The sequence below is a fragment of the Zootoca vivipara genome, chromosome 13, assembly GCF_963506605.1.
Source record: "Zootoca vivipara chromosome 13, rZooViv1.1, whole genome shotgun sequence".
Classification (NCBI taxonomy): domain Eukaryota; kingdom Metazoa; phylum Chordata; class Lepidosauria; order Squamata; family Lacertidae; genus Zootoca; species Zootoca vivipara.
The window spans coordinates 53,263,749-53,275,134 of NC_083288.1; the positions used below are offsets into that span (position 1 = coordinate 53,263,749).

An 11,386-nucleotide genomic window follows, 5' to 3' on the forward strand; every position below is an offset into this window, starting at 1 on the left:
GCCCCAATGGGAAGCCTTATCACTCATGAATTTGTCTCAGTTTGAGATGGAGGTGGGTGGGATTAAAATATCTGCAGTACCGGTATTTACATGCCCATCATGAGAGCCGGCATGGCATAGAGGTAGAGGGTCGGGAGAGAACCTAGGAGAGAACAGCCTGGATCAAATCCCCCCCCCCACTCAGCCATGAAGCTCGCCGGGTGCGACCTTCTGGGCCAGTCACTGCTTCCTCTTAGCCTAGCCTACCTGACAGGGTTGTTGTGGGGATTAAATGAGGAAGGGGAAGGACCATATTTTTCCTGGGAGAAAAAGGTGAAATATAAATGAAATAAATAAATATGTAAAATGGACCTACAAGCATTATCAGACTGAGTCAGCAAGAATCTCCAGGATCAGCATTTTTACAGTGAGGCGGAAGACTCACCCCCAACCTCATTTTCTTCACCTCTGAGAAGGCTTTTATTGGGGGGGGGGGGTAGGACTAGGCCGGTGTGTGTTTTGGGGTGGGTATTTTTCTTCTTTTCATCTGGAAGGCATCATTGAAGGCATTAGGATGGCAAAGGAGTCCACTGGGGAGTCTTCTCTTAAATCTTTTTTCTTCCCCTTTTCCGGGATGGGGGTGAAGAGAAGCGGTACGGGCTCCCTCGCTTGTAGCCCAGCCAGCCTGCTTGCAAAATGCTTATTCAACCAGAGCCACTGGGAGAGGAAAAGCAGGTTGGGGCAGGTCCGCCTTGAGCAAAGAGAGCAGCCCCACCCTGGAGAGAAAGAAGGAAGGAAGGAGCAGGGCCACTTCATCTCATGCAAGAGGAGGAGGGCTGAGAGACAGCAGAGCGGGCTGCTCAGAATTCGCCCTCCAGCCCCACGTGGAAGGGGGACCAAGGAGCCCAACCCCTTCTTAGAGCAAAAGAAGAGCCTGCTGGAACAGGCCAAAGGGGGCCTGTGGGGAACCCCCAAGCAGGATTCAAACACAAGAGATCTCATCGCTCCTGTGGTTTCCAGCAACTGGCTTTCAGAAACAGCTGTGGAAGCAGAGCAGAGCCTCACTCATGGCTTACAGTCATCCATAAATAGCCCTTGTCTTTTCATGAATTTGCTCAGTCTTTTCAAGCCATAAAGGTTCTTGGCCACCCCTGGCTCCTGTGGGAGGGAGTTCCACAGCTTAACACTGCACTGCATGAAGGACCTCACTGTCAGGGTGCCTAGACACCATGTCAGGTTCAGCTTGCACCTGTTGGGTTTGGGGGGGGGGAGCTCAAGGTTTGCATTTCAGGAAGCAATGCAGCCAAACTGCACACACTGCAGGGACACTGGAGGAGAGAGAGGACAGAGGGACGGGCTGAAATGTCTTCCCGATTTTGGCAGCCAACCCAAGACTTCTCTGTTGAGCCTTCCAGAAGTTCAGGGGGGCTTGCTGCTCCTCTCTAACATGGTGGCCTCACTGGTGGACAGAATCATAGAAATGTAGAGTTGGAAAGGACCCCTGAGGGTAATCTACCGGTAGCCCAACCCCCTGCAACGCAGGGATCACAGCTACGGAACCCCTGACAGGCGACCACCCAACCTCTGTTTAAAAGCCCCCCAGTGAAGGAGAGCCCCCTACCACCAGAGGGAGTCTGCTCTGTGGTCAAAGGGAAGTTCTTCCTAATGTTTACTGTACTCAGAATCTCCTTCCTTGTCGTTTGAATCCATCAACCTCCAGAGCCACCCTGCATTCCCCCAAACACACCAGAGGCGCTCTGCGTCACCACGGGGGCTTGCTCTTTCTCTCTCTATCCCCCACCCAACACACAAAATGCGATTGCTGAGAAAATGCAGAAGAGGACCTGAGAGGACACCACCCACCCAAATGCTGCCTCCACCCCCTTTGGGGGGGGGTGGCGTTCGCCCATGGAAGGGCCTCTCTCCCAAATCCTGCAAGTTTGGGAAAAAGCGGGGTGCATCTCAAGCGGCAGGTGAAGAGCCACTCTGGGTGAGGGAGACACTCCTTCCTTCCCCTCTCCCTCTCTCTCACCCCCCCCAAAAGCGACTGTGGATTCTCCTGCCTTTCCACCCTCCCTGCAGGAGCACTCACATGAGACAGAACCAGGAGCTGGAGACAGATTTGCTGGGGGGGGGGAACAGAGCTGAAACTGGAGCTCTGGTTCCCCTGCCTGCCTGCCAAGACGGTCTTGGGGTGCCTGTTCTTTGCAACTCGAGAGGAAGGCAACTATTGCGGGGCCAGTGACAATCTGCCTTGCTCCGAGTGTGTGCTGCCTGGTTCAAGGACGGCGAGAAAGAGAGAGGGGGGGAATATATAAAAGCATGAAAGGGAGGATTGTAATTCAATCAAGGCTAACATGCTGCAGTCAACAAGTTCTCCCTAGCAACAAGAAAGCATGGCGGCGGCATCAAGGCAGCCCTGCACAGAGATCCCTTTTCAAGCGCGGAGGCCATGCAAAGGGAACACACAAACACACACACACACACACACACACACACACACACACACACGGTCTGCCACAGGCTTGTGCATCTCAGATAAGAGCCAGGAACCAGCATAGTGGGGCAAAGGGGAGAGAGGCAACCGAGAGAGAAAATATTAGATCCTTCAGAGAAATCCAGAGCCGGAAGGGGGAAAGGGCCAGGCAGGAGCCAAACACCTTCGCCAAGGCGGGCACACAAGCACACCCCTGCAGAGACATTGCAGGGGGCTGGGCTGGGCGACCCTCTGGCCCCTTCCAACGCTGCAGTTCTGTGATGCAAAGACCCCTGCCTCACCCCGAGGCACAGCCAGAGAGCAGGTGTGCTGCAAGGGAGGCTGCCAAGTGATGATGGGCTGGGTGTCAGGAGAGCAAAAGAGAAGGCAGGGGGCCTGGTGGGTCCTCAGAGGGGGGACGACGACCCGGGGCCAAGAGGGGCAGGTTGGCTTCCACACACTCATTGCGGGAGCCCAGGCACAAAAGAGCAAGCTGCCTTCCGCTGGGCTGGGCTGCTTGGCCTCCTTCTCAGGAAGCAGGCCTCTTCAAGCGCCAACTCCAAAGCAAGGTCTTTGCTGTTTCTCCTAGATGCACACAAATGCCACCACAAGAGTGAGGAGGAAGGGAAGCCCTGGGAGCTTCCCTGTGGCAGAACTGCAATGGAGGTGCCGGCTTAAGGGACCAAGCCTCGTAGGCAGGCAGAAGCCCCCAGCCCACTTGGAAAGGCCTGCACCAGGCTGCTCCCCTCCTCGTCCTTGACACTGCCAAAAGAGGAAATTTAATTTCTGCTGTGGTAGAAGGGCCTCTGGCCGAGTGGGTTTTCTGCTGATGGGTCGATTCTGCAAGGCTGTCACCCGCCAAAGCTCCAGTCTCACATGTCACCTGTTTCAAAGACGTTCTTCCTCACTCCCACCCAGCAATTCCTGCTCAGGCAAGGGCACCGTGGCCCCTCGAGCTGGATCACCAAATCTCTGCCACAGCAGATCCCCCACACAAACGCACGCTGTGCCTTCAGGAGTGTGGTGCTGAACACCTCCAGGGGAGAGGGTGAAGGCCTGCGCTCACCCCTGCCAGCCTCCCTCCCCACAACAAAAGCAGGTGCCATGGCCAGGCTCTGTTCCTGCCCACTCCCTCCAAGCGAGAGGCCTTCCCCTCCCTTGTGAAAACCAACCTGCCTAACTGGCCTTCTCCTCGCCCCGGGAGCTGCGATGGCATCTCCTCTGGCTGCTGCCCAGCTGCCGGCCACACCTCAGGGCAGAAGGGCTCCTTGACCCACTTTCACTGCAGGGAGCGCTAAGGTGCATTCAATGGTATCTTCTGGGACATAAATTAAACCCAAAGTGCAGGAAACCACCTTCAGCCCTCCAGTTATTAAATGGGGGACTTTCAAGGAAGCAGAGCAAGGCTCTAGACCTCACTGTGGCAGACAAAAACTGGAAAGCTGGCAGGCGGTTTTTGCTGAGAGTGCCTGAGAGAGCAAAAATGCTATGTGTGAGGTCTCCAGAGGTGAGCAGGAATTTATGGCTGGCGACTGCCATTGGGCTTCGCTTGACTGAGGTGGGGGGCTGCCATGCTTAACCAGCAGCAGTTGCCCTCCATCCAGAATAGTGGTAATTGCAGGCTGGCTCCTACTCATTGCAGTATCCGCCTGAGAATCACCCCTCACCAGAACAGAGTGTGGGGTTTTCTTGGGGGGGGAGTGGGGTGCTCTACGGTGCTCATCAAATGCTGCTAGCTCCTTGAGAGAAGGGTCCCAGTTGCAAAAGCTACCCTGCCTGACACACATGCCTTATACCACAAAAATGCACTCCGCTATCACAAAAACTGCCACGTCCAGCTACTCGCTCCTCTGCTCAGCAATGTCAGTCCTAAAATTCTATACCCTGCAGAGGGAAACCAGGTGGAACCTTCTTCTTCCACGGTGTGTGGAATTCCTGAACACTTGCAGACAGACTGCCTAACCCAGGCACCCCCAAACTTCGGCCCTCCAGATGTTTTGGACTACAATTTCCATCATCCCTGACCACTGGTCCTCTTAGCTAGGGATCATGGGAGTTGTAGGCCAAAACATCTAGAGGGCCGCAGTTTGGGGATGCCTGGCCTAACCCTTCCCCAACCATTTCTTCTCCTGAAAGAGAATTACTTAGTTTCTCAACAACAACAAAAACCTTCCTGTTTTGCAATGAGAGCAGGCTATGCTGGACAATTGCTCATTTTGCATCTCGAAAGAGGGAGTCTAAAAGGCTGAGTGGACTAGAAACTTCAAAAGCAAAGAGAAACGTGTCCCTTTTAAGGAGCCTTAATTCTCTTGGATCAGGTTTTTGTTTAATTCCAAGTTCCAGGCTGCCTGTTGAGATTTTGTACATGAGAGGCCCTTAGCCTGACAGGAGGGTGGGCCAAATGAGGAGCAGTAAGCTTAAATAGCTTTGAATTTTCTGCCTCTTGGTTTCCAGCTCAATAGCTGATTGTTGTCCTGTTGGCCCAGAGGTTCATAAGCCACAAAGAACAGATGGAGATATTGTTATTGTGCCAACTTAGGTTGGTACAGGAGTGTGCAAGCTTTTGAGTTTCACAGATCTCTTCAAGCAGGGGGGAAAACTTGATTCTTTTCTGTACAGTGAGAACTTGTGAAACTGGGAAGTTCGCACATTCTGACAGGAAGTGGAAGTTACTACGATAAGCTATTTCTCGATCCTCGTTTCAAGAAAACCACTCCTATCCTTTCCTTCGTCCACATATCCTTCTGGGATGGATCCTGGCAAGATTCTGACAAGACAGGCTCCTGAAAGATTCAGGAGAGATAAAACAAAGTCCTTCTTCAAGCAGCGCATAGTTAAACTGTGGAACTCCCTCCTGCAGGAGGAAGGGATGGCCGCCAACTTGGATGGCTTTAAAAGAGGACTGGGCAAATTCATGGAGGAAGAGAGAGCCGCTGATGGCTACCAGCCATGCCAGCTGTGCTCTGCCACCACAGCCAGAGACAGAGTGCGCCTCTCTGAATATCACTTGCTGGGAATCGCAAGTGGGGAGAGCGCTGCTGTTGTGCTGAGATTTTGCTTGTGGGCTTCCCATGATGGCCACTGTGGGAACAGGATGTTGGATTAGACGGTGCTCGATCCAGCAGAGACGTTCTTATGTTTCCACAGTGGGAAAACATGGCATCAGCTGAGGCGAGGGAGGGCCGTGCTCCCCATCCATCAGGACACGGCTTGTGCAACCTCCCTGAGGTGATGATTCCAGATACTGAGAGGCTCCCTCCCTGAATGAAAGGGAAAGACAGGCTGCATTCCAAAGGGCTCCCTCGGCTCCCGATTCTGCTGACAGCGCACAGATGAAAGCAGCCCATCCTGCTACTGCACGGCCCTTCCTAAGAAGTGACGCGTGCGTGTGAGCCTGTGAGGAAAACAACTTGGGGAGGAGGCAACAGGTGGAAAACTCCACCTCGTAAACCCCACAGTGGCAAATCCAGCCCTGCACATCACCAGCCGTGACTCACCAAGTTCCCTTTTAGCTGCAAGAAACAGGAGCCGCAAGCACACTCTCACACACAAACAAAAAAGCCCACTGCTACAGTCAGCAAGAGGGCAAACAGGCCTCAGGCCGGCACCCCTCCCATGTGCCATCTGCAAGGGGGGGGGCGTTTTAGGCAAAACCATCAGAGGCACCAGTCGCAGCATGAAGGTTAAAAGGAAAGGAGGAGGAAAGTTACTTCTCCCATCGCTGTATCCCCAGAGTCACCTTGCAAGCAATGACAGTACAGTAAAATCTTCTTCTGTGCAGGCTTCCTCTTTTAAAGGGTCATTTTGCAAAGCGTTACAAAGAGCCTGCTGATCAGGTTATTAGTATTTATACGTGAGCGGTTATGTATGGCACTAAACAGGGCTTTATAAGCAAGAGGCAGATCCCTGCAACAAGGAGCTTCCAATATCAATCATTTTCACTGCTGTGGGAGGCAACAGAGGAAGGAAAGGGAGAGGTGATCCCAGTCTCTCCTGTCCCCTCCAGTTTCTGAGCAAGGAGCTCACAGAGGAAAGCATGAAGACCCGAACTGAGCTGTGGGGACCCCAGGGGCTCCGGAACACCAAAAGGCACACTTTTAAAAGAGGGCCTGAAATATAGCAAGGCAACACTTATCCAAAAACTCTCAGGACTCTTCCTGGTAACCGAATAACCAGGGTGATACTCTACTGGGATAAAGTGAGATGGTGGAAGAGAACCTCAGCAAATTCAGGTGGCAAGAGTTATTACGGATGACGAATATTCATAGAGCAAGTTAGATTGCGCAGGCTAGCTAACAACCATGGAACCAACCCAGTCGAAGGTGGGGAGCTGCCTGCCAGGTTAAGGGTTAAACAAGCATTTAAAAATCAGCAGGAAGGAGATTGCAGGGCCCAGACAGAAGTCTTTATAAACACAGAACCTTGAAAGCGCAAGGGAGGAAATGGTGGGGCGGGAGAGGCAGAGGGGGGGAAAGGTCTGCCTACCCATTAGCACAATCCGGCTTTTTAAATCAAAGCACACGCTTGTGCTCTCCCCCCCCCCCGCCCCAAAATATGTGTGTGTGTTCCGATTGGGAGTCAGAAAGCAACATACGCAGAGAGAAGGTAGGTCTCGCCCCACCCCCTGCTTTGCTCACCCCACCATCCCTTTGCTGGGGGGACTGGCTCTTCCTAATCTCCCCCCCCCCAAGCAGCTGATCTAGCGAGCGGGGGACGGACTGAGAGAGGAAAAGAGACGGCAACCGCCACCCACAAATATCGACTGCAGCAACCAGGAGGGAAGACGGAGCAGCGGAGCGGGGCTGCGTAGTGTGCGTGGTGGGGGTGGGGAGGCGGCAGAAGAAGAAGAAGAGAGAACGAAGAGGCGAACCCGCCCCCTCCCCCCCCGGTGCTGCAGGTTGCCAGAGGAGGGGGGAAACACGGCAGGGCTCGCCCCTCTCTGCAGCAAAGGCTCCTCGCAGCCGCCGCCGTCCCCGCCAGGCCCCCTCCTAGCGCGCCCGTCAACCCAACCCACGGACTGCACCGGAGGGGGGCGTCACAGCTGCAGCCCCCGCCTCCCCTTCCTGCTGGCATGCTCACCCCTCCCAGCCCCACGGAAGATTTTTTTGGGCGGGGGTTAGTCTGTGCCATGGGAGGGAGGAGCGGGTGGAGCCCCCTCCTCACCATTCCTGTTCCCTTCGCTTCTCCTCCCCTCCCGCCCCCTGACCTTTGACCCCCCCTCTCTGCCCCCCCCCGCTCACCCTGAGGGCGGAGAGGTCGATGTCGTCGAGGCTCCGGGCGGGGGCCGGGTCGGCCATGGCGGGCGGCGGTGCTCGTCCCCTCCTCAGTGCGGCTGCTGCCCCATCTTCTTCCTCCTCTTCCTCCTCTTCGCTGCTCCTTCCGCCGCTTCCTTCCTCCCTCGCCTCGCTCTTCCCCCTCACAGACGGACGGACTGACTGACAGGCGCCAGGGAGGGAAAAGCAGCGCCGCACTGCGCAGGCGCGGGGGGCCGAGTGGGCGGGGGCTGTCCTGCTCCGCGCAGGCGCGCTGAAGGCGGCGCCCCGCGGAAGGCACAGCGCACGCGCGGCGGCGGGGAGAGGCGGCTCCCGCGCAAGCGCCCGGAGGACACGGAAGAGGGGAGCGTGGGGAGGGCGAAGAGGCTGGGAGCGGCGGAAGTCACGACGCGGAGAGGCCCTTCGCGGCGCAGGCGCAGAGGGTGTTCCGCCCCGCCTTCATGAGCGTGTGCGGAGGGTAGAGGGTGGCGGAAGGAATGTGGCCAAAAGGACGTGCAAACACGTACGGGAGGCGGGGACTTGCACATAGTAGAATACTTTAAAAATTCCTTCAGTAGCACCTTAAAGACCAACTAAGTTTTTATTTTGGTATGAGCTTTCGTGTGCATGCACACTTGCTTCTGTAGTATGCTCGATGGATGTGTGGCGGAAGTCGGAGGGTCGACGCTAGTGCTCCGAGGCGCATGCTCCGTGGAGCGGCGCGGAGAGCCGGCTTTTCCCGCCTTTTTTCTAGCGGCTGTTTTTCGTGAGGTGAAAAAGCCCCACAGATTCGTCGTGTGAAGAAACTCAAGGACAAAACACCTGATGCGCCCAGACATCCCTGTCGAGATCTATATTTCCACAGAAAACACCTTCTAATGCTATCTAAAACAATTAAAACTGCCACTCTCATTTTAATGCATCAATTGGATTACTTCGTGTAATCTTAACCATCCCGCTTCATAGGCGGCTTCTTAGTGCTTCAGAAATAACCACAGCATCATCACAATCAACACGGCCCAAAATAAAGGTTGTATTTATTGTTATTTTACTTCATTAAATTAATACGCCGCTTCATTATTACTATTTATTAAATTGGATTGTTTTTTAAAAAACAAAACCAAAAGAGGTTTGCCAAAAGAAGACGACAATAAAATCATTAATAAAAGCAAAAATAAAATAAAATAAAACTACAGGTGCCCCAGCATTTTGGATATCTGGCCAGGCTGGTTTAAACTTTAAATAAAGATGGGCCCCTGTTGCTGCTCTGAGGGAGGCGAAGCAGATTCAGCGCCTGGGACTGGCAGCTATGTTTTAAATATCAGGCCGTTTGTCAATGCTTTTAAATATAGAGAGCCAAACTAAGACCTGGGAGAGATCAGGGTTCAAGGGGCAACAGGACATTGTGTTGTGTTGCATTGTGTTACAGATCCTCTTCTCAAATGTAGGCAATGGACACGATCCGGATCATCGGTCTTAGAGGGTTGCCATATTTTGAAGAGCAAAGAAGAAGACGCGACGGCAGCCGTTCCAAGCAAATAAATACAATTTGTCTCAAATTTCACCCCTGAAAAAGAGGAGCTGTCCTGCGAAAAGAGGACACATGGCCACCCTGCCACTGGACTATGGGGCGAAGAAACCTTGTTGTCATAGGAATGGCCAGAGCCATTTCTCCTCCTCCCCCCCCAATAGCCATTTCCTCTCCTCCCCCCCCCCATGGCTCCCATCGCTTATTTTTCTCGAACGTTGTCGGCGGCTGAAAGGAACTATGCTCAAATTGACCGGGAGGCTCTGGCGTTGGTCGCAGGAGTAAAAAAGTTTCATGACTATGTTTATGGGCGGCCGATTGAGCTTGTGACTGACCACAAGCCATTGCTGGGGTTGTTTGCGCCAGATCGGCAGACACCCCAGATTTTGTCGGCCTGCATGTTGCGGTGGGCTGTGTTCTTGTCAGCTTACACATATGAACTTGTGCACCGAGCGGGTAAGGCCCTGGGCCATGCAGATGCCCTCAGTCGGTTGCCATTTCCGGAGCCGGCTGAAGACCCCTCGCCTGCGTATGGTGTTATGTTATTGGAAGATCTACCACAACCCCCTGTGAGTGTGGTGGATGTGGCTGCATTTTCAGCTAAAGATCGCACTTTGGTGCGTGTTTTGGACTGGGTGTGGAGGGGGTGGCCAGAGGGCAAAGTCCCAGAGGAATTCCGGCCGTACAAGTCCCGACGAGATGAACTGTCAGCTCATAAAGGGCGTCTACTGTGGGGAAGCCGGGTTGTGGTCCCCCCCAAGCTGCAACAGCGAGTGTTGGAAGCACTGCATGAGGGTCATCCGGGAATAGTGAGAATGAAGGCATTGGCTCGCAGCTACATGTGGTGGCCAAAAATGGATGAGGCCATCGAAGAATGGGTGCGGAAATGTCAGCCATGCCAAGAATCAAGGCCAGCAATGCCTCAAGCCCCAGTGCAACCATGGGAAGTTACCAAGGAGCCATGGTCACGGTTACACATAGACTTTGCGGGGCCCTTTCAGGGCCAAACATTCCTGATTGTGGTAGATTCACACTCTAAATGGTTGGAGGTCATACCAGTGACCCGCATGACCTCAGGGGTTGTTATACGGAACCTGCGAGCTTTGTTTGTGACCCACGGACTGCCCAACACTCTTGTGTCAGATAATGGAGCACAGTTTACATCAACCGAGTTCAAGGATTTTATGGACATTAATGGAATCCGCCATGTTACCTCGGCCCCATTCCACCCATCTACAAATGGTCAAGCGGAAAGGATGGTGCGCACCACTAAGGACGCACTGCGGCGGATAGTTTACGGTGATTGGCACCAGTGACTCTCATCCTTTTTACTATCACAGCATGTAACACCACATTCAACCACTGGGAGGAGCCCAGCAGAGTTATTAATGAGGAGGTGCCTAACAACCCGTTTAGATAGACTGCACCCGGATCGTGCGGCGGATCAGCGGCAGTCACAGGAGGCTACCAAGGCACCTCGGATTTTCCAACAGGGGGATCCTGTCTACACTAAGAACTATGGGTCCGGCCCTGTGCGGATTCCGGCTACAGTTTCTAGGCCGACCGGTCCTGTATTGTATGAGGTCGAGGTAGAAGGCGCAGGTAGTCTTCGCCATCATGTCGACCAACTTCGACAGCAGTGGCCCATCCGGGAGGATGAATCAGCCATAAGGGAAATGGAGCAATTGCCGGAGCAGGTCAGCAGAGAACCCGTAATCACCTGTCCCCCTGAGGCAGTTGAAGTCCAAGTGGAAGACAGCAAGGCCAGGCCAGTAGGAGCGGAGAGTGGAACTGAGCCACGGCTTGACATTGAAGAGACTCAGGCAGGGGACAGTCCCTAGGAGCCCGAGCTCAGACGGTCCCAGAGGGTGCAAACCCGTCCACAATATTTGGGAGACTTTGACTGTGGGGTTGTACGGGGGGATGGGAATCAGATGTTTCATTGTGTGTGTCACGCTCGATGTTGTTGTTGTTTTTATTCTCAACCGGGGTGTCCTTGGCTAAGAGGGGAGGGGTGTTGTGTATTGAATAGCAGGCACAACACAGGAGCAGAGTAGCCAGGAAGGAGTTAAGGCTAGGAGTGACTGTCTTAGTTAGTTTAATTAGTTTCACCTGGAGTTTGTAGTCTGGCCCAGTTGGCTACATATATAT

At 53.8% G+C, this 11,386-nt stretch overlaps 2 protein-coding genes across 10 annotated transcripts in view; one reads left to right on the forward strand and one right to left on the reverse strand.

Moving 5' to 3' along the window:
- Positions 1–7,926, reverse strand: part of MINK1 (misshapen like kinase 1) — a 53,633-nt gene extending 45,707 nt beyond the window's left edge. For 4 of the 9 annotated variants that reach the window (XM_035134508.2, XM_035134504.2, XM_035134507.2 and 1 more), the window contains exon 1: positions 7,696–7,926. In XM_035134508.2, the coding sequence (XP_034990399.2) occupies positions 7,696–7,752 (57 nt within the window). In that variant the 5' untranslated portion in view covers positions 7,753–7,926. The remainder of the gene's footprint in view (positions 1–7,695) is intronic. The other 5 variants (XM_035134511.2, XM_035134506.2, XM_035134505.2 and 2 more) reach the window with 2 other exon arrangements.
- A 989-nt stretch (positions 7,927–8,915) lies between these two features.
- LOC118094995 (uncharacterized protein K02A2.6-like) lies at positions 8,916–11,356 on the forward strand. Its single transcript, XM_035135829.2, has one exon. The coding sequence runs from the start codon at positions 9,424–9,426 to the stop codon at positions 10,549–10,551; it is 1,128 nt and encodes a 375-aa protein (XP_034991720.2). The 5' UTR covers positions 8,916–9,423; the 3' UTR covers positions 10,552–11,356.
- Positions 11,357–11,386: the final 30 nt, after the last annotated feature.

Excerpts from the sequence above, each read along its gene's own strand:
- LOC118094995 (XM_035135829.2), top strand. The coding sequence starts at position 9,424 with ATGGCTCCCATCGCTTATTTTTCTCGAACGTTGTCGGCGGCTGAAAGG.